The 23,733-nt window shown below is 46.9% G+C and overlaps 1 protein-coding gene across 1 annotated transcript in view; it reads right to left on the bottom strand.

The window, feature by feature from the left end:
- The window catches only part of NNT (nicotinamide nucleotide transhydrogenase), a 137,461-nt gene that overhangs the window by 90,583 nt on the left and 23,145 nt on the right, over positions 1 to 23,733 (bottom strand). The window contains exons 3-9 of the mRNA XM_069748680.1: positions 20,916 to 21,145; positions 19,801 to 20,018; positions 15,275 to 15,362; positions 9,232 to 9,320; positions 8,801 to 8,988; positions 7,379 to 7,512; positions 2,300 to 2,491 (exon numbers count right to left, since the gene is read on the bottom strand). Of these exons, the coding sequence (XP_069604781.1) occupies positions 2,300 to 2,491; positions 7,379 to 7,512; positions 8,801 to 8,988; positions 9,232 to 9,320; positions 15,275 to 15,362; positions 19,801 to 20,018; positions 20,916 to 21,145 (1,139 nt within the window). The remainder of the gene's footprint in view (positions 1 to 2,299; positions 2,492 to 7,378; positions 7,513 to 8,800; positions 8,989 to 9,231; positions 9,321 to 15,274; positions 15,363 to 19,800; positions 20,019 to 20,915; positions 21,146 to 23,733) is intronic.

Genomic DNA, 23,733 nt, shown 5'->3' on the forward strand with positions numbered 1-23,733 from the left:
GAATGAGGAAAGGTGAATATCGCGCAGTGCTCTCTCTCCCCATTATACTCACCTGCTCCTGGCGCAGTCCCTGCATCTCCGTTCTCCGGGCGCTGACAGCTTCTTCCAGCATTGAGCGGTCACCGTTACCGCTCCCTATGGGAGTGGAGTCGGGTGCATATTCATTACTGTAATGAGTGGCACCATGTGACCGCTCAACGCTGGAAGAAGCTGTCAGCGCCCGGAGACCATTGGAGATGCAGAGACGCGCCAGGAGCTGGCGAGTATGTGACAGCCGCCACTCCCCTGCCGACCCCCCTGGGACAATGACTCAAGTATAAGCAAAGAGGGACAGCTTCAGCATATATTTACACATATACATGCTGTACATACACACACACAATAGATTGACATAGCTGCACCTGTATTGGCGGAAGCGATATGGTTTCTTGTGGGTTTTTTTGCTAAAAGAGTGAGAATATGACAAATTCCGCATTAGATAACTTCCTGCAATATTAAAAGGGAACCTGTCGGCAGGATTGTGCTCAGTAACCTACAGACAGTGTCAGGTCGGCGCCGTTACACCGATTACAATGATACCTGGTGATGAAATCAGTCTTGTGGTTGTTGTTTAATCTTTATTTTCAGTTTTGAGTTAATGACATGCCCGTGCTCTGGGGCGGCCTGTAGGGGTCTTCAGGGGGTGCTGTAATTAGGTATTCATAATGCAGACTGCTGACAGGTCACTGATCCCTCACTGACTGACCCTAGTTTACATACTGATTATGATATGTTTTGAAAAAATGTTTAAAGAAAAAAAAAAACCAAAACATCACATTCAGCAGGCAGGCGCTGCCACTGCAGCATGATGCCATCTATAATACGCATTTAATTATTTTATTTGTGGCGGAAATAAATTCATTCAGAAAAAAAAAAAAAAATCAGTCTCAACAATGGCGTCAACTGCGCATGCGCAGTAGCATCTATTGGCAATCCGATATCAGTGTTCCCCAACTCAGGTCCTAAAGAGCCACCAGCAGGTCGTGTTTTCAGGATTTCCTTAGTATGGCCCAGGTGATGGAATTGTTGCCTGTCTAGATGATGGAATTCTCACCTGGGCAATACTAAGGAAATCCAGAAAACACGACCTGCTGGTGGCTCTTGAGGACCAAACTTGGGGAACACTGCGATAGATGCTACTGCGCAGGCATCATCTTAGTGGAGACAATTTTTTCTCCTTACTCTGGCGGCCGGCGCCACTTTGAGACCAATTTTTTTTTTCCAATACATATAATATTCAGTATGTAAAATAGGGGGCAGGTCAGTGAGGGATCAGTGACCTGTCATAAGTCATACTGATGAATACTTAACCAGAGCACCACAGACCGCTCCGGGGCACGGGCAGATCATTAACTCGAAACTGAAAATAAAGATTACACAACAACCACAAGACGGATTTCATCACCAGGTATCATTGTAATCAGTATAACGGAGCCGACCTGACAGTGCGTGTAGGTTACGGAGCACAATCCTGCTGACAGGCTCCCTACTGGTCTGTTTAGAGTAAAGATGTGCTGTCTCCTGGTGAGGATTTTGAGAAGAAATTTCTCTGTAGACATTGGCATAATTCACCAGAAGGAACTTCTAAGACACTGGTGCAAACCTTTTTTTTTTTTCTTTAATTGCCCCCAAAGAAATTGAGGGAGAAAACATACACACACACGCCTCCCATTTCTACAGCCCCCCAATCTTCTTCATGGTAACAGACCATATTTTGCCTTCTATATTTCCACTTGTTCATGCTAATTGAAGTAAGAGACAAATGGACGCGAGGATGATTAATCATCAAACTGCACAGGGACACATTGCTCTGCACAGGAGCTGTGAACACAGCATAATAAGACATTCTGCCAGTGTGGAGCTTGGTATAACCCCACCCACACCACTGATTGGCAGCTTTCTGTTTACACAATGCATGGGCAGAAAGCAGCCAATCAGTGGTGTAGGCGGAGTTATACAGAGCTCATGAATATGGAGGACTACCTGGCAGCAGGTTTACTAGTCCTCTAGTAATAATCTCCTGCTGATAAAACTGTGATTTTATCAAAACTACATCTAGCAGCCCAGTACGTGACACGTCACTGGAATCAAGGTCTCTTTTCATACATTATGCTGCTCTCAGATTTGGTGGCAAAAACCTGGTGACAGATTCCCTTTAATGGTTTCAGGCTTTGTAATTCGAGCACTGTACACAAAAGAAGGTTACATGCTCATTAATGAACAGTTGAGGTTGTACAGACTGCAGTTTTCAGGCACTTACATTCATGACCACTGTTCCCCTGATGACATGGTCCATGGTCCCGTAGTCGAACTGATCCTTGATGTCGTAGTGGTAGTTCTCCTTGTCTGGGCTGATTGCCTTCAGCAGCTTGATGATGTTGTTGGAGTAGAGCGTGCTGGCTTGTGTGGCCATTCTGCTCGGTAGATCTGTGTAGCCGACGTGCGTCACCCCCTACAGAAACATTACGATATATTAATGGGGGAAGGAAAGCTTGGTATATGCAGCTATCGTCAAGCCTGACATCCCAAGTGGCTAGACATTTACATCCCATGACATTAGTAGGCAAGGTCCTCTGCGACAACCCAACAAGACTCTTCACATATGGTTCAAAGGAAGACGTCCACCATTACAACATATCTATACACAAGATAAATGACAAACTGCTGATCGCTGGGGGTCTGAAAACTGGGGAAACCATCAATACCAAGAATGGGGCTATAGATTCCCATAGGAATCGAGTATGTGCACCATGGCTCCATTAATAGTCAATGTGATTGATGGGGACAGTTTTACAGTGGGTTTCCCCTTTAACGACTTATGATGTACTAGGTCTGTCACAAGTAGTCTCCCGGCCTTTGACATGGGCTAGCACGCTGAGCCCGCATCTTTCCCGGCAGATAATGGCTGATTTATCATCTGCCGCTAAGAGCCTCGGGTGGGTTGGTACTCATCTGTTACAACGCGAAGGCAGGGGTCCGCAAGCGCTTTTTTCACAGCTCATCGGTCTGCCTGCAAACTGACTGCGGGACACTAATGAGTTACCAGGAGATGCAGGGGTCTGAACCCCGTGTTTGTCATCACAGTACTCCTGTGAAAACCACCCTGTGGCTGGCATTAGTGATTGTGCTCGGATAAGTTGTAATCAGACTATCTCGGGCGTGCTCAAGAAATGTGCCCGAGTCCCCGCGGCTGCACATGTCGCTGCGGCACACAATCTCCCGCTTGTCTTGTGGCTATCCATCAAACTGGCAATCCCTACATGTGCTGCAGCTGTCTCACAGGGACTCGAACTTATCTCTCGAGCACGCCTGAGATACTCGGATAACACCTTCAAATCCCCTAAGGGGAATAACAGACAGCGAAAAGCAAAAAAAAAAGGTTTAAAAGAAAACGTGAAATTAAAGGAGTTCAAATCACCACCCTTTTATATAGTTACATAGTTGTTAAGGTTGAAGGAAGACTAAGTCCATCTAGTTCAACCCATAGCCTAACCTAACTTGCCCTAACATGTTGATCCAGAGGAAGGCAAAAAAAACCATATGGCAAAGAGTAAGCTCCACATTGGGGAAAAAAATTCCTTCCCGACTCCACATACGGCAATCAGACTAGTTCCCTGGATCAACACCCTATCAAGGAATCTAGTGTATATACCCTGTAACATTATACTTTTCCAGAAATGTATCCAGTCCCCTCTTAAATTTAAGTAATGAATCACTCATTACAACATCATACAGCAGACAGTTCCATAGTCTCACTGCTCTTACAGTAAAGAATCCACATCTGTTATTATGCTTAAACCTTCTGTCCTCCAGACGCAGAGGATGCCCCCTTGTCCCTGTTTCAGGTCTATGATTAAAAAGATCATCAGAAAGGTCTTTGTACTGTCCCCTCATATATTTGTACATTAAAATAAGATCACCCCTTAGTCTTCGTTTTTCCAAACTAAATAGCCCCAAGTGTAATAACCTATCTTGGTATTGCAGACCCCCCAGCCCTCTAATAACCTTGGTCGCTCGTCTCTGCACCCGCTCTAGTTCAGCTATGTCTTTCTTATACACCGGAGACCAGAACTGTGCACAGTATTCTAAGTGTGGTCGAACTAGTGACTTGTATAGAGGTAAAATTATGTTCTCCTCATGAGCATCTATGCCTCTTTTAATGCATCCCATTATTTTATTTGCCTTTGTAGCCGCTGCCTGACACTGGCCACTGAATTTAAGTTTGTCATCCACCCATACACCCAGGTCTTTTTCATTGACGGTTTTGCCCAGTGTTTTAGAATTAAGCACATAATTATACATCTTATTACTTCTACCCAAGTGCATGACCTTACATTTATCCCCATTAAAGCTCATTTGCCATTTATCAGCCCAAGCTTCTAGTTTACATAAATCATCCTGTAATATAAAATTGTCCTTCTCTGTATTGATTACCCTGCAGAGTTTAGTGTCATCTGCAAATATTGAAATTCTACTCTGAATGCCCCCTACAAGGTCATTAATAAATATGTTAAAAAGAAGAGGGCCCAATACTGACCCCTGTGGCACCCCACTGCTAACCGCTACCCATTCCGAGTGTGCTCCATTAATAACCACCCTTTGTTTCCTATCCCTGAGCCAGCTCTCAACCCACTTGCACATATTTTCCCCTATCCCCATTATTCTAATTTTATGTATCAACCTTTTGTGTGGCACCGTATCAAAAGCTTTTGAAAAGTCCATATACACTACATCCACTGGGTTCCCTTGGTCCAGTCCGGAACTTACCTCTTCATAGAAACTGATCAGATTAGTCTGACATGAACGGTCCCTAGTAAACCCGTGCTGATACTGGGTCATGAGATTATTCCTCTTCAGATACTCCAGTATAGCATCCCTTAGAATGCCCTCCAGGATTTTACCCACAGTAGAGGTTAAGCTTACTGGCCTATTTATAGCATTAAAAAAAAAAAAAAAACCACAACACAGATTTGCTATCGCTCCATTCGCAAAGTCCGATCTAGGAGATATAACTATAATTAATACGACTGGTAAACAGTGGGATGAGAAAAAAAATTAAAATGCCAGAATTGTGTTTTTTTGGCCAGCGCAATAAGAGTAAAAAATTTTGTACATTCCACAAAAAAGATAAAAACATCAGCTTGGGGAGCAAAAAAACAAGCCCTCACACCGCTCCATATCCCGAAAACAGAAAACGTTACAGCTCTCAGTAAGTGTAAAAAAAAAAAAAGGCTGAAATTTTTTTCTATACTTAAAGGGATTGTGCACAGTAACCTACAGGCAGTGTCAGGTCGGCGCCGTTATACTGATTAGGGCTCCTTCTCACTTGCGTGAAATACGGCCGAGTCTCGCAGGTTAAAACCTGGCTCTGCCGCCGGCACTGGGGAGCGGAGCGTGCAGCTCCATGTATTGCTGTGCGGCCGCACGCTCCGCTCTGGAGTGCCGGCGGCAAAGCCGGGTTTTAACCTGCGAGACTCGGACGTATTTCACGCAAGTGAGAAGGAGCCCTAACAATGATTCCTGATGATGAAATCCGTCTTGTGGTTGTTGTGTAATCTTTATTCTCAGTGTTGAGCTAATGATCTGCTCTGGGGCAGCCTGTGGGGGTCTTCATGTGGTGCTCTGATTAGCTATTCATAATGCAGACTGCTGACAGATCACTGATCCCTCACTGACTGCCCCCTAGTTTACATAATGAATACCGTACAATGTACATAGCGAAGAAATAAATACCCTTCAACAGGCAGGTGCCGGCTGTGGCCCCTGAGCTGCAGCATAATCGCATGTTTACTGTGTAGTTACTACATGTGGTTGAGCTTTTTCTGAGGAGTATAACAAAAAAAAAAAAAAATGGCGCCCACTGCACCTGCGCAGTAGCACTTATCTGTGTACATAGCGGTGATCTGATAGCTGCTATTGTGCAGCCATCGGCGCTGTCCACACAGTAGCAACTATCGGATCACCGCTATGTACACTGATAAGTGCTACTGCGCAGGTGCAGTGGGCGCCATTTTTAATTTTTTATTGTTATACTCCTCAAAAAAAAGACCCCACACAGGCCGCCCCGGAGCACGAGCATATCATTAACTCAACACTGAAAATGAAGATTAAACAACAACAACCACAAGACGGATTTCATCACCAGGAATCATTGTAATCAGTATAACGGCGCCGACCTGACACTTTGTGTAGGTTACTGAGCACAATCCTGCTGACAGGTTCCCTTTAAGGAAAACTACACGTTTGGTATCTGCGTAATCCTACTGACCTGGAGACTTATAGTCAGAAGAGTATTACAGTAAAATGAAGAATGCAAATAAAAAATAAATAAATAACAATGGCAGAATCCCACTTGTTTTGATATTTTGCCACACAAGGAATTTTTTTCCTGCTACTTTCCATTATATCAGATGATAAAATGAATGTCATTCAAAAGTCATCCCGCAAAAAACAAACCCTTAATTGACAATATCCAAAGAAAAATATAAAAAAAAAAAAAAGAAAGTTATGGGTCTTGAAATAAGGGGAGTGAAAAACGCACAAAGAAAAAAAACAAAAACGCCAGCTCCTTAAGTGGGTTTCTACTTATACCGGGCAAGTCAGATGTCAGTCACCCGTCCTGCCGGAGCCAATGCTGCCCTCTCCCCGCTGCTTCTTTCTACGGCAGAGACGTCACATTGACAGCGGACATCATTGCTGCAGCCAATAAGCAGCGGGAAGTTAACATCTGACTTTATTATTTTAGCCCAGTACTAGCCACTAAAGGCCAGGTAGCTGGACATGGAATACCCCTTGAAGGGCACGTAGTAACACCACAGCAATAGAACGTCTACTGACATGTCGGTGTGGACACTTCACCCAGGGGGAGGATTTGTCCCATGACGGCCATGCTCGTGCATTGTAATTTCTAATATTTTGGAAGTTAAAATTATAGAGATTATAAATCTAATTTTATTTTGTTTTAAAGGGAACCTGTCACCCCCAAAATTGACGATGAGCTAAGCCCACCAGCATCAGGGGCTTATCTACAGCATTCAAGCCTCGGCCACGAAATATCTTAAGACTGACTTTTCAAAGATTTATTACAGAATGCTGTAGATAAGCCAATGATGCCGGTGGGCTTGGCTCATGTTTGATTTTGGGGGAGGCAGGTTCCCTTTAATAAATTAAAGACCTGAAATCATGTAGTCTCACCTGAGGGTATGGGGCCAGGTCACTCGTGCACGAGGTTCAGTCTCCGGATCCAAAACTGAAGCTTAGCGTTTAGTGAATGTGGCCACGTGATGAAGACCACCAACAAGAACTAACCCTACGGTAACGATGTGCGTAGCTGACGTACCTTATGTACATACAGTTCTCCGGGTTTGGTCGTTTCTATGTTTCCACCGGCCTCGGACGCAAGGTCAACCACCACCGAACCTTCCTTCATTAATTCGATCATGTCTTTCCGGAACAAGATGGGCGCCCTTTTACCTGCAGACATAACATACCGCAGTTACTACATTTTATCATCTGACTTACAGACCAGTGATCCCCAACCCACAGATCGAGGTGCAAAATCCTACAGGGCGAGACTCCTCAGAGAAGGCAGAGATGGTTTATTACTAGAGGTGAGCGAATATACTCGTTACTCGACATTTCTCCAGCACGCTCGGGGGTCCTCAGAGTATTTTTTAGTGCTCGGAGATTTAGTTTTTCTTGCAGCAGCTGAATGATTTACATCTGTTAGCCAGCATAAGTACATGTGGGGATTCCCTAGCAACCAGGCAACCCCCACATGTACTTATGCTGGCTAACAGATGTAAATCATTCAGCTGTGGCAAGAAAAACTAAATCTCCGAGCGCTAACAAATACTCGGAGGTCACCCGAGCGTGCTCGAGAAATCTCGAGTAACGAGTATATTCGCTCATCACTATTTATTACCCCTTCTGCCTTCCTGATGGCCGTATCAGCGTTATGTCTGTAGTTCAGGAAGAAGTGACGGCGCCTCCTCCTCCCATAACGAAGATAATGTGATCATCAGGAGGCGAGGGGGAGAATGAACTCACTCGGCGATCACATGATCTCTATGACAAGGAAACAGCTGTATGGGTATGTGAATTTTTGGAGGAGTTTTCCAGAGTGGGTCTGTTCCAAAAGAGGCTTTAAATATTGATTAAAAAAATAAATAGTTTGAAGAACTATTACATTTCTATTATAAAGCCACTCCGCTGGTCACATAGATGTTCATTCTTTTCTTCCACTTCAGGTTTTGAAAAACAACTCTGCAAGAAAGTGGTTTCCACCAGAAAACTCAAAGAGGTTTTTGAACACCACAAAAAAAAAAAAAAAAAAAAAACACCATCATAGATATTACTGATTTCTAATCTGTATGCCCAGAGCTCGTTCAGCTCTATGTATACAGCCATCAGGTTGGCAGAGATGGTTATAAACCGGCTCTGCCTTCTCTATGGGGATTCCCACCGTCTCTGACAACCAACTCCATACACTGCACTTACCTCTTTACCGGCACAGACCCGAGATATATATCTCTATGTCCCTGTATTGATCAGGTATGCACATTACAAAAGCGGTCTGCACTTCTCTCGCTACAAGCGCCACAAGAATATAATGCCCGCTACGTCGGCCACATTCATGCACTGTATGACCATACTAAACTGATGGGACTAACGCCACAACCTCCAAAAATAGCGGCCCTTGCATTAGTCTCCACTGTTACCAGTGCTGGAGGAGGTGCACACGCGTTTCGCGCCCTCATACCTGGAATGAGGGCAGTAGTGATGATGATGTCCACGTCCTGACACTGCTTGGCAAAGAGCTTCATCTCGGCATCGATGAACTCCTTGGACATCTCTTTAGCATAGCCGCCCTGTCCCTCTCCGGATTCATGGAGGTCGACCTCTAGAGGTTCAGCCCCGATGGACTTAAACTGCTCCAAGGCTGCGGCCCTGCAGAGCAAAGAAGTCAGTGAAACGCATCAAATGCTGCCGCCCCACAAGGTGGATCATCAGCTACATAACATTGTACTCAACACGCAGGGACTTGGGGAGCAAAAAGCAGATCTATCTTATGGTGTCTAAAAGGAAACTGTCAGCAAGCTGGGGAAACTACAGGAAAGTTTACACACTGCTGGTTAGCGGCCTACTGTTATTACACTGCCGAAACTTGTACAACTTTTGGGATCCTTCTACCTGGTATCAAATCCACGAACAATGGCACCCATAGATTTAGCAGCTCCTGCAGCAGCCAAACCAGCAACACCACCGCCAATAATAAGGACCTACAGAAGAAGCAAAGGAAACGTCTTCCATTAACATAATGCCGCAGCGCCTTATTACAACTGAATATGCATGACGACATCACTACAATCCGCATTATGCAGATACTTCTATATGGGAAGTAAACATTTTAAGTCAGCTCTGGTTTCATAGATCTCACTGCTCGCACAGCAGAGGATCCAGGGTCTCGCTGCTCGCACAGCAGAGAATCCAGGGTCTCGCTGCTCGCACAGCAGAGAATCCAGGGTCTCGCTGCTCGCACAGCAGAGAATCCAGGGTCTCGCTGCTCGCACAGCAGAGAATCCAGGGTCTCGCTGCTCGCACAGCAGAGAATCCAGGGTCTCGCTGCTCGCACAGCAGAGAATCCAGGGTCTCGCTGCTCGCACAGCAGAGAATCCAGGGTCTCGCTGCTCGCACAGCAGAGAATCCAGGGTCTCGCTGCTCGCACAGCAGAGAATCCAGGGTCTCGCTGCTCGCACAGCAGAGAATCCAGGGTCTCGCTGCTCGCACAGCAGAGAATCCAGGGTCTCGCTGCTCGCACAGCAGAGAATCCAGGGTCTCGCTGCTCGCACAGCAGAGAATCCAGGGTCTCGCTGCTCGCACAGCAGAGAATCCAGGGTCTCGCTGCTCGCACAGCAGAGAATCCAGGGTCTCGCTGCTCGCACAGCAGAGAATCCAGGGTCTCGCTGCTCGCACAGCAGAGAATCCAGGGTCTCGCTGCTCGCACAGCAGAGAATCCAGGGTCTCGCTGCTCGCACAGCAGAGAATCCAGGGTCTCGCTGCTCGCACAGCAGAGAATCCAGGGTCTCGCTGCTCGCACAGCAGAGAATCCAGGGTCTCGCTGCTCGCACAGCAGAGAATCCAGGGTCTCGCTGCTCGCACAGCAGAGAATCCAGGGTCTCGCTGCTCGCACAGCAGAGAATCCAGGGTCTCGCTGCTCGCACAGCAGAGAATCCAGGGTCTCGCTGCTCGCACAGCAGAGAATCCAGGGTCTCGCTGCTCGCACAGCAGAGAATCCAGGGTCTCGCTGCTCGCACAGCAGAGAATCCAGGGTCTCGCTGCTCGCACAGCAGAGAATCCAGGGTCTCGCTGCTCGCACAGCAGAGAATCCAGGGTCTCGCTGCCCGCACAGCAGAGAATCCAGGGTCTCGCTGCACGCACAGCAGAGAATCCAGGGTCTCGCTGCACGCACAGCAGAGAATCCAGGGTCTCGCTGCCCGCACAGCAAAGAATCCAGGGTCTCGCTGCTCGCACAGCAGAGAATCCAGGGTCTCGCTGCCCGCACAGCAGAGAATCCAGGGTCTCGTTGCTCGCACACCAAACAATCCACGATCACATTGCTCGCACAGCAAAGAATCCAGGCTCTCACTGCTCGCACAGCAAAGAATCCAGGATCACGCTGCTCGCACAGCAAAGAATCCAGGCTCTTGCTGCTCGCACAGCAAAGAATCACAGTCAGATGATTAAACCTTCCAAAAATGTACACAGTATTCCAAGTGTGGCCACACTAGTGACTTGTATGGAGGCAAAACTAAGTTCTTTTCAGGAGTGTCTATGCTTCTATTAATGCATCCCGTTATTAGCCTTGGCAGCAGCTGCCTGACATTGGTCAATAAAGTTGAGTGTTCCGTCCACCTAAATCTTTTTCAGTGATTTTATATTTTTATTCCGCACTCATCCATACTATGCCACAGGATATACAATGCCATCTTGTATGGATCAGCACTGACTTAAGACTTGTATAGTTTGCATGTGAGGTGTGGGTGCCATATGGCGACACGTTTAATACAAAATACACAATTAGACCGGGTGCCACGACAGTTGAGGCACAGGGTACAGAGCCTGATCATTTATCTCAGTGTCGGAATCATCTGGCAGACCGCATAGCATACTGAGGGATAAAGCCTCAGATCATCAGTTGCACTAAAATAATATATCTCTGATTGATGTCGCTTAGGTCAGTGTGATATACTAAAGGGATTGCAGCTTTGGGGATCCTTTCTATTCTTGCATAAATGCCTGTATTGTTGGATAAAAATCATTTTTACAATTGGGGTTTCCTTAATTTTGCATCCTTTGCCTTCTATAGCCTCTGCATTGCTCTACTGATTGCTGCAGACCCGGCACTGCCACATTACTGGGCCCTGCTACCTCGTCACTATGACTCCTGACATACCCGGCACTGCCACATCACTGGGCTCTGCTACCAAGTCACAATGACTCCTGACATAACCGGCACTGCCACATCACTGGGCTCTGCTACCTTGTCACTATGACTCCTGACATACCCGGCACTGCCACATCACTGGGCTCTGCTACCAAGTCACAATGACTCCTGACATAACCGGCACTGCCACATCACTGGGCCCTGTTACCTCGTCACTATGACTCCTGACATACCCGGCACTGCCACATCACTGGGCTCTGCTACCTTGTCACTATGACTCCTGACATACCCGGCACTGCCACATCACTGGGCTCTGCTACCAAGTCACAATGACTCCTGACATAACCGGCACTGCCACATCACTGGGCCCTGCTACCTCGTCACTATGACTCCTGACATACCCGGCACTGCCACATCACTGGGCTCTGCTACCTTGTCACTATGACTCCTGACATACCCGGCACTGCCACATCACTGGGCTCTGCTACCAAGTCACAATGACTCCTGACATAACCGGCACTGCCACATCACTGGGCCCTGCTACCTCGTCACTATGACTCCTGACATACCCGGCACTGCCACATCACTGGGCTCTGCTACCTTGTCACTATGACTCCTGACATACCCGGCACTGCCACATCACTGGGCTCTGCTACCTTGTCACTATGACTCCTGACATACCCGGCACTGCCACATCACTGGGCTCTGCTACCTCGTCACTATGACTCCTGACATACCCGGCACTGCCACATCACTGGGCTCTGCTACCTCGTCACTATGACTCCTGACATACCCGGCACTGCCACATCACTGGGCTCTGCTACCTCGTCACTATGACTCCTGACATACCCGGCACTGCCACATCACTGGGCTCTGCTACCTCGTCACTATGACTCCTGACATACCCGGCACTGCCACATCACTGGGCTCTGCTACCTTGTCACTATGACTCCTGACATAACCGGCACTGCCACATCACTGGGCCCTGCTACCTCGTCACTATGACTCCTGACATACCCGGCACTGCCACATCACTGGGCTCTGCTACCAAGTCACAATGACTCCTGACATACCCGGCACTGCCACATCACTGGGCTCTGCTACCTCGTCACTATGACTCCTGACATACCCGGCACTGCCACATCACTGGGCTCTGCTACCTTGTCACTATGACTCCTGACATACTCGGCACTACCACATCACTGGGCTCTGCTACCAAGTCACAATGACTCCTGACACACCCGGCACTGCCACATCACTGGGCTCTGCTACCAAGTCACTATGACTCCTGACATACCCGGCACTGCCACATCACTGGGCTCTGCTACCTCGTCACTATGACTCCTGACATACCCGGCACAGTAACGTCGTCATTATGACTCCTGCCAAATGCAACACGGCTACATCACTGGGCTCTTCTTTGTTGTCCCTCTATGCCCCCTGACATACCCAGCTCTGCTACACTGCCACTGTGTACCTCCTGACATACCCAGCTCTACTATATTGCCACTGTGTATCTCCTGACATACCAAGCTCTACTATATTGCCACTGTGTACCTCCTGACATACCCAGCTCTACTATATTGCCACTGTGTATCTCCTGACATACCAAGCTCTACTATATTGCCACTGTGTACCTCCTGACATACCCAGCTCGGCTATATTGCCGGTTTGCACCTTATGACATACCCAGCTCTGCTCATCACTGGGCTGTGCTGTGCCAGCGTGCCACCTGACATACCTAACACTGCTATGTCTCAGTGAGCCTCCTGAGCTCTTGCGCTCGGCCACTGCTGCTCTACTCCCCCAGATGGCACTCAGCCTCTATGGCCTCCGTGGTGTCAGCCGGACCGCCCTGCAGCCCCCGTTTTGCCTGTCCTTGCCGCGTGGACCCCCGAGGATCCTCCTCACCAGGCGAGACTTGCCACCACCATCACACACACATTTCCTGCGGATCGCACTCTTGCACCGAGTCTCCCAGACTCTCGATCTTTCCTTGTTCCTCAGGTACAGAGGAGAATGTTGTGAAGTCATTCGAGGACTGCGCTCCCCGCACACGGCGCCCTCCTTGATGGCTTCCAGGCCGTCGGATGTTTATTTTTACGCTCAGTCTAAAGTGATTCAAAATAAATTCTCTCTTCTAATTCCCCGATCAAAATATAAGTCGCAGATGTTCATTAATATGCAGACATGTCTCCGAAATAAATGGGAGCGCTCGCTGCAAGCACCGAGAGGGTGGAAACATGGGCGGCGGAGGCCTAGATCAGACACAGGTGACTCATATCTGGCCACGAAGCGCACGGTAATCGTCTCAAGGAATCCTCAGCCAACGCTCAGCCCAAGTGTCATGCACAAATCCGCCACTAGAGGGGGCCCCGCTCATGGATTTGGTTAGCTTGTAGTAAATGTAGGCTTCAGCGAGGCACCGGTGTTAATGGGGAAGTCTGGGATTGAACAAATGATGAGCGAATATGATATCTGTGGGGGTCCGACACTTGGCACCCCAGGCGATCAGAAGCAAATCAATTCCAGCAAAGCCCAGCAGCCCCAATCACATGCTTCCCACCCTCCCCGGTCCAATGCTGACCATTAGTGTCCCCAGAACACTATAACCAGATTCTGATTAAATCCTTACCATGATTGTAAATTTTGGGGGCATTTGAGAAAAATAGTGTTGAAATTGTATGCAAATGAGCAGCAAGTGCTTTGGGGCGGGGCGTAGCACTTACAGCTCTCCCACCCTCCCTTGCTATTTCCACCGCCAGCCTCCAATGTCTGACTAATTTTATTGACTTGCCCCAACTCTTCGTCACTGCTGCTCCTTCCCGCGCCATTTGTCTCCTCAGATGGTGGCAGCACATGCGCAGATTGATCGCGCACGCACCGCCCCGGGCACTGACGCCTCTTATGAGAAATCGCAGTCAGAGGAGACGGGTCACTGAAAGAAGACGGACCCATCAGTGAGGGACAGGAAGCAGGGAAAAGGGACAGGGGGCGGGAGAGCTGCAAGTGCAACGTCCCGCCCACTGCACTTGCGCCTCATTTGCATACGATTTCAAACACTGGATTTCTCTGCGTTGGCAAAACGGATTTCTACAGACAAGGTATGGATTTAATTGGCATTAAAGCGCCTGTACATAGATGCCATTAGTTTGCGATATATAGTCCTCATGACCATTACCTTTAAATTCTCAACTACAATGCCGGCAAGGTGAAACGCGGTACCAGTGCTACGCGGACGCCCCCCAGCAGCGGCTCGTGTCACACAGGCTATTAACCGTCATCCTGAACGCCATATCATTATACAGATGCCCTCGGTCTAGGAGCGAAGGCTGGAGCCACATGGGGTCCGTCACCCATGTAATGGGAGCCATGGGGCAGAGCATGACACAGCCATTTATCAGCTGGGGTACAGGTGGAGGGAAGGTTCGGGGTGTACGCCGCCTGCCCCGTGCCTTTCTATTTAACGACTTACCCCCCGAACACCTTGTAAATGCAGCCTCACATCACACAGATATTACTACATGGTTTAACCCTTCACAAACCTGAGCTGCGACCTACAGACTCCGTCATTACTTGGCCTGTTGTACCAGATCAGCTCAGAATAAGGAAAAAGCAGCCCTGTTTGGCAACTAAGGCCCCCACGTTACACAGGAGCAGCGTCATGCGGATCCAGATGCAGAGCGCAGCCGGGAACATTAGCGCAGAGGAGCGACGACACCGTCTGGTTACTGCTACAATACCGCCATCTAATGGTTACTGTGGAAATGGCAGGAGAAACATACTGACCTTGGCAGGAGGGACCTTGCCTGCTGCGGTGATCTGCCCCGTAAAGAAGCGGCCAAAGTTGTTAGCGGCCAAGACCACGGCTTTGTAACTGCAAAGAACAGACGTGTGAGAATCTAGCCACCGATACCAGGCATGCTGAGGAGGTCAGATCACTCGTGTATATGGCCGACGCGGAAGAAACAGTATCAGGACAAACAATTCTTCCATCTCAGTAACTTGTCTAATGATAAATTCAGGGTCACCCCTCCTCACCGATCCCGAGAGATAGGAAGTCACATGCTGACCCCCTTATTGAATCCCTTTACATTTTATATCATGTGGATCAGCAAGTTCAACCCCCAAAACATTTATTCGGGCACATAAATACACTATTCGTCGAGGGAATCCGGAGAAATCCACAATCTTTTTAATATGCAAATGAGGCATTAGGTGCTTTGTCACGCCCAGAGAACTTAATGAAACTCTGCCCTCCTGAGGTTATCTCCATCCTTAGCGCTCATTTCCACTTGAGAGAAAAAAAAAACGGTCCGATTTAAAAACGGAGGTAAATCATGCGATTTTTTATCGCAACATCGTATTACCGTACTACATCCGTGTGCAATACGATGTTAACATGAGCTTTTACATACAGCAGTTCTCTGACATTTACACATCGTTGTACAACAAAATATTCTTCAAAACACGTGTGTGTGTGTGCGTGTGCGTGTGTTACAGCGCTAGAAAGCAGAAAAGCCGGTAATTCAATTGCCGGCTTTTCCTATCTCCTTCCCGAACCCGACAGGATATGAGACATGGTTTACATACAGTAAACCATTTCATATCCTTTTTTTTTTACATATTCCTGACTACTAATTTAAGAACTGTCTGTGTGTTAACTTTTGTGGCTCTGGCTGTTAAAATAAAGGGTTAAATCACGGAAAAAAAAACTGGTCTGGGCTCCCGCGCAATTTTCTACGCCAGAGTGGGAAAGCCAGTGACTGAGGGCAGATATTAAAAGCCTAGAGAGGGACATTAGGGATATTACCCCCCCCCCCCGGCTAAAAACATCTGCCCCCAGCCAACCCAGAAAAGGCACATCTGAAAGATACGCCTATTCTGGCACTTGGCCACTCTCTTCCCATTCCCATGTAGCGGTGGGATATGGGGTAATGAAGGGTTGATGTCACCTTGCTATTGTAAGGTGACATTAAGCCAGGTTAATAATGGAGAGGCATCAACAAGACACCTATCCATTATTAATCCAATACTAATAAAGGGTTAAAAAAAAAAAAAAAAACACACACACACCCCTTAGGAAAAAAGTATTTTAATGAAATAAATACACATGGTGTTGTGATAGTTTATTATACGCTCAATCCAATTGAAGACCATTGTCACCTGAAACAAAGTTAAAATAAAAAAACAACAATATCCCATACCAGTCCGACGTATACAGTCATGTCCCACGCTGTAAATCCATCTGATGGGGTTAAATAATTTTACAAGCAGGAGCCTGCTAATGCAGCCGCCCCTGCCTGTAAAAACTGGGGAATGAATGGAATGCAGGGGAACATGGCTATCTAGACTTGTGGTGCTGCGCCCCCTGGTGGCATAACCTCATTTTGAACTGTAGCGTGTGAATTTTTCTGAATATTTTCCCATGCTACAGTTCACAAGAGGTTATGCCAGCAGGGGGCGCAGCACTGGAAGTCTATGATGCTACATTCCCCTGCATTCCATTCATTCCCCAGTTTTTACAGCCAGGGGCAGCTGCATTAGCAGGCTTCTGGCTGTAAAATTATTTAACCCCTTCAGATGGATATAAAGCGTGGGACAAGACTAACGTCGGAAACGTATGGGATATTGTTGCTTTTTTATTTTAACTTTTTTTCGGGTGACAAGGGTCATCATTTGGATTGAGCGTTTAATAAACTATTACAACACCATGTTATTTTTATTTCATTAAAAGTATTTTTTCCTAATGTGTGTGTATTATTAACTAGGCTATTAAAATCTGCCCTCAGGCACTGGGTTTTCCCACTCTGGCGGAGAAAATTGCGCGGGAGCCCACGACAGTTTTTTCCGTGATTTAACCCTTCACTTTAACACCTAGAGCTCCCAAATTTTGCACACAGACACTTCTAACATTAGGAGTGAGGAATATGTTAAAAAATAAGGGATATGAAATGGTTTACTGTATGTAAACCATGTCTCATATCCTGTCGGGTTTGGGAAGGAGATAGCAGAAGCCGGCAATTGATTTGTCTGTATTTTCATGACTATGAAAATAGTACATTCACACTGAAGGCATCAAGACTATGAATTAACACATGTGGAATTATATACTTAACAAAAAAGTGTGAAACAACTGAAATTTTGTCTTATATTCTAGGTTCTTCAAAGTAGCCACCTTTTGCTTTGATGATTGCTTTGCACACTCTTGGCATTCTCTTGATGAACTTCAAGAGGTAGTCACCGGGAATGGTTTTCACTTCACAGGTGTGCCCTGTCAGGTGTAATAAGTGGAATTTCTAGCCTTATAAATGGGGTTGGGACCATCAGTTGTGTTGTGCAGAAGTCTGGTGGATACACAGCTGAGAGTCCTACTGAATAGACTGTTAGAATTTGTATTATGGCAAGAAAAAAGCAGCTAAGTAAAGAAAAACGAGTGGACATCATTACTTTAAGAAATGAGGTCAGTCAGTCCAAAAAATTGGGAAAATTTTGAAAGTGTCCCCAAGTGCAGTGGCAAAAACCATCAAGCGCTATAAAGAAACTGGCTCACATGAGGACCGCCCCAGGAAAGGAAGACCAAGAGTCACCTCTGCTTCTGAGGATAAGTTTATCAGAGTCACCAGCCTCAGAAATCGCAGGTTAACAGCAGCTCAGATTAGAGACCAGGTCAATGCAACACAGTTCTAGCAGCAGACACATCTCTACAACAACTGTTAAGAGGAGACTTTGTGCAGCAGGCCTTCATGGTAAAATAGCTGCTAGGAAACCACTGATAAGGACAGGCAACAAGCAGAAGAGACTTGTTTGGGCTAAAGAACACAAGGAATGGACATTAGACCAGTGGAAATCTGTGCTTTGGTGTGATGGTGTGGGGGGTGCTTTGCTGGTGACACTGTTGGGCATTTATTCAAAATTGAAGGCATACTGAACCAGAATGGCTACCACAGCTTCTTGCAGCGGCATGCTATTCCATCCGGTTTGCGTTTAGTTGGACCATCATTTATTTTTCAACAGGACAATGACCCCAAACACACCTCCAGGCTGTGTAAGGGCTATCTGACCAAGAAGGAGAGTGATGGGTGCTACGCCAGATGACCTGGCCTCCACAGTCAGCAGACCTGAACCCAATCGAGATGGTTTGGGGTGAGCTGGACCGCAGAGTGAAGGCAAAAGGGCCAACAAGTGCTAAGCATCTCTGGGAACTTCTTCCAGATTGTTGGAAGACCATTCCCAGTGACTACCTCTTGAAGCTCATCAAGAGCATGCCAAGAGTGTGCAAAGCAGTCAAAGCATAAGGTGGCAACTTTGAAGAACTTAGAATATAAGACATATTTTCAGTTGTTTCACACTTTTTTGTTAAGTATATAATTCCACATGCGTTAATTCATAGTTTTGATGCCTTCAGTGTGAATTTACAATTTTCATAGTCCTGAAAATACAGAAAAATCTTTACATGAGAAGGGGTGTCCAAACTTTTGGTCTGAACTGAGATAGATAGATAGATAGACACAGATATACTATGTGTAGACATTTATTATAGCTATTCTATTCTAACATGTCAGTGTGATTTTACTGTACACCGCACTGAATTGCCAGCTTTTCAAAGGACACCGGTGCGAAACGAGCCCATAAAGCGATCACTCAGAGAATGAGGTGCTGCGCGTCTGTAACATCAGGCGCCACTCAGTAAACGTGCTGCCGTGTTAGTTTGCTGCTTTCCTTGCTTTTGCGCACTAAGGTGCCCTGCGGGAAACACTGCGGATGCACCGACCAGCCTGGAAGAAAAGAAAAGGGACGCTTGGACATCCAGGTGTACACGGGCAGTGCATGTGCAGGACAACATGGACCCAAGCTCCGTAGCAGGACACCTTCCTGTGCAGACGAGAGGAAAGTGGCGATGGACGTAGGCGCTAGATTTCCTGGCTGGCACATGACATCTCAGACACATGGAGCCGTCACTCACAGAGGGAAAGTGAAAATAATCTCAGGAGGGAGAGTTTTGTTAAGTGCTCTGGGCGTGAGAAAGCACTTAACGCCTCACTTGTATAATGTGAAAATCATGGATATATCTAGATTCAGACCACAGACGGTTAAAACATGGAAGTGTCCCTTTAAACCTACGTATTGAACCATAATATGAGGCTGTTTGCAGGCATCCCTATAATGTCTACCGCATCCTGTCCCTACACAAGGTCAATACACAGCCGCTGTGTGCTCGAGGTCAGGTCAGCACGCTTTGTGCCATTGGAATGATACCAATTGCTCAATGACCCGTCATGGTGGGCAGCAAACAAGCATCAAAGGATCCTCACCCAGCAATGTTTGCCATGGAGCTCAGAGCGTCGTATCCCTGCGCGATGGTGACACGCGGCACCTGGTCCATGGCCAAGACCGTCGTTTTCTTCTCCGATAGTTTGCTCAGCAGATCAGAGTTTTGCGCGGGGTAAATAAAACTGATGAGAGTGGAGGACGGTTTCAGGAGGTCGACTTCATGGACTCCCAGTGCCGGATTGAGCATGGGTGCTCGTACCTGGGGGGGAGCGGAGAACAAATCACAGGGTCATCACACGCATAACTACACAGCGTACATGTCCTAGTACCCACCGGCCAACAGCACAGCCCTAACATCCTGGCTCGGTGGTGCAGTCTGTCCAATAAATAGGTCATTTACACAATGGCCACTTCTTACTTTTAAAATCAGTCAGAAAAGTGGGGGCCGACCTCTGAGACCACCACCACTGTCAAAGCGAGGGTCTGAGGGACAAAGTAAGTAAATAATGTGGGAAAAACTGCTGGTTTGTAGCTAAAAACGGAAGTGTAATGTGATTTTTTTTTCTTATACTAAAGGCGACGGACAATGTTTATCATCGCTGGGGGGCTGGTGGCCGAGACCCCGACTGATCGGCCAAAACACTGCTGTGAAGTCTGCAGCTCCGCGATGAGATGTTGCTCTATGGCAAGTCTATGGGTCCGTACAGCAGTCTGCGCAGCACAAGCACGAGCTGACAATTTCAGAGCAGTGTTTTCACTTTATAAAACTTTTACATCATGATAGTTACACTATACAGGAAGGATCTGCTATCAGACTATGCTAAATAAAGGTGAACGCAAAGATTCACAGGAACGTGCTCCAGTGGCCACCGGACAGTAGCACTGCGGACCTGCTGGCTGCGGCATCCTCAGCGCCTCTTCTATATCTGGACCTGCACGGTGTTGTGCCACTGGACCAGAGTCCTGCCAATCTTTGTTTCTCTAGTATGGGCCTATAAAAGGCAGCATTGTAAGAGGACAGGGCCACTCTCCTAGTAGCCAAAACAGAAATATTATACCCTTCGGCTAATAAGAATCACAGAATACACCGGACACGAGCACGGCGCATTCATGAGGAGAACGTCTTTTCCTGCCACCCAGAAAGGATCAGACTTACTTTGACAACCAGGTCCGAGGCCAAAACTTCCTTGGTCCCCTGGATTTTGGCCCCGACCTCTTTATACTGGTCATCAGAGAACTTGGAGGAGTCGCCGGCTCCAGACTCTACGATGACATTGAAGCCTTGTTTAACCAAAGCCTGGACCCCGGCCGGGGACAACGCCACCCTCTTCTCATTCTGGAAGATCTCTTTTGGGACGCCTACAGTCAGCTGTTTGTATGGGATGCCTGAAGAGACAAAATAACATACATCCAGTTATTACATAGGTTTGAACACTGAAGGGAACCCATCCCCCATGAGACTCTAGAGGCTTCAAGGTCCAACTACTGAAATCCACGCAGACCGATTGATGTGACTAGCTGCAGAGCTACAACGAGCGTTCAGCGTATACCGGGCAAGTGAATGGGACCAGACACTGCCCCAACCGAATGTACAGACCTGTGCCCAGTCAACGCTAGTCAGGACACTGCAGACCTTTTCGGACTCTGTGCACCCTTGGCTTGGCCAAGTAGTTAAGTGCACTTTCCCACCTACTTATTATCCATCTATCTTCTCCCTCTTCACTTTAAATCTGAAGCCATCAATCAAGGATGAAGAAGGCGAGGACTGATGGGAAACAAGTAGAAGGTGCACTGGAAGGAAACAAGTGACGATAACGTGTAAAGATATGGAAGGGGTGTAGATTTCCATTGCAAAAATGTAAAAAAAAAAAAAAATCTGCGTCCATCACATACACTCTAGGAATAGTACAGCTTGTACGAGACGTAAGGACGTCTACCTGCGAGTACTCTACGGCATGGTCGAAGTCATGTCCATACAACGCTGGGGTGAGGTCACGCTGAATGACGACAACCCCATTATTGCCCAATAGCGGTAATCCAGAACAATCAGATGTCATTTTCTGCCAGTGGGAGGTTTCCTCTTCTCTCCATTTACAAAAAAATAATAAATGGAATTGGTTTTGTTTTTTTTTCATCTGTCCTGTGTCTTCCTCACGTAAATCAGAACAGATGGCTTTATTCAGTAAGAAAGCGTACAAGGAGCCAGGTGGGGTCACTGCCTTATTATGGGGCGAGAGCGACAATCCTTCCATAACTGATCAAAAGAATGGAAGTGTAAAGTGTCAAGATCACAAAATGCCTCTGCCTGAAGAGGAGCCATGTCTGCTGCAAGGGGAGAGTCGGGAAGACCCCCATACACATGGCTGGCTGGTAGGGGGTCACAACAGGTGGATGGCTATATGCCATGAATATAACAGGTGTCATACTAAAGGAAATAGGAAATGAAATACTAAAACATACTTGATTTTTTTCCCCACTTTAGGAATAATGGTTCTTAAAAAATTTGTACAATAAGTATTAAAGTCTCGGCACATTTGACCTCTGGCGTCAGCAGTGAAAGTCAGCGTGGCGGGATGATCCACAATCAATCATTAACATCCCGGCTGGTATGCACTCAACTTTCTAGCTCGTGATCTTCACAAGCTAAGAGCGCGTCCGGCTCCGGCTGGAACATGTGCAGTCTGAACTAGATTGTTTCTCATAAGAAAATATTGTGACCCGTCATATTTCTGTAGGCAACGCCCATTTCTCATACTAACAGAGGTAATGAATACTACAAGCATCTGTCTCCTTAAAAGTTCTTAGACCATAAGATATCCCATTAGGGCTGGGAGTCCCCCTGCAAAGCCAACTTAACAGGTATCTCAACACTCCAACCACAGACGTAAAAAGATGTTGGCCCCTTTCAGAAAATCTTACTCCCCGGCTATCCATCCACCTACAGTGGGGAAAAGAAGTATTTGATACACAGCCGCTTTTTTAAGTTTCCAACCTACAAAGAATGGAGAGGTCTGTAATTTTTATCGTAAGTACAATGCACTGTGAGAGGAAGAATCTAAAAATAAAATCACATTGTATGATTTTTACATAATTAATTTACATTTTATTGCATGAAATAAGTATTTGATACAATAGAAAAACAGAACTAAATATTAGGTACAGAAACCTTTGTTTGCAGTTACAGAGGTCAGACGTTTCCTGTAGTTCTTGACCAAGTTTGCACACACTGTAGCAGGGATTTTGTCCCATTTCTCCATACAGATCTTCTCCAGATCTTTCAGGTTTCGGGGCTGTCGCTGGGCAACATTGAGTTTCAGTTCCCTCCAAAGATTTTCTGTTGGGTTCAGATCACTTCAAGACCTTGAAATTCTTCTTAAGGAGCCACTCCTTAGGTGCCCTGGCTGTGTGTTTAAGGTCATTGTTATGCTGGTAGACCAAGCCACGACCCATCTTCAATGCTCTTACTGAGGGAAGGAGGTTGTTGACTAGAATGTCGCACACATGATACCCATCCATCCTCCCTTCAATACGGTGAAGTCCCCTTTGCAGAACAGCACCCCCAAAGTATGATGCTTCTCCCACCATGCTTCACGGTTGGGATGGTATTTCTGGGGTTGTACTCATCCTTCTTCTTCCACCAAACAGCAAGTAGAGTAGATACCAAAAACTTCTATTTTGGGCTCATCTGACCACATGACTTTCTCCCATGCTTCCACTGGATCATCCAGATGGTCACTGGCAAACTTCAAACAGGCCTGGACGTGTGCTGGCAAGAGCAGGGGGACCTTGTGTGCCATGCAGGATTTTAATCCATGAAGGTGTAGTGTGTTACTAACAATAATTTTTCAGACTATGGTCCCAGCTCTCTTCAGGTCATTGACCAGGTCCTCCCATGTAGTTTTGGGACAATTCCTGACCTTTCTCTGAATCAGCTTTACCCAACGAGTCGAGATCTTACATGGAGCCCCAGATTG

The sequence above is a fragment of the Ranitomeya imitator genome, chromosome 1 (genome assembly GCF_032444005.1).
Source record: "Ranitomeya imitator isolate aRanImi1 chromosome 1, aRanImi1.pri, whole genome shotgun sequence".
Lineage (NCBI taxonomy): Eukaryota > Metazoa > Chordata > Amphibia > Anura > Dendrobatidae > Ranitomeya > Ranitomeya imitator.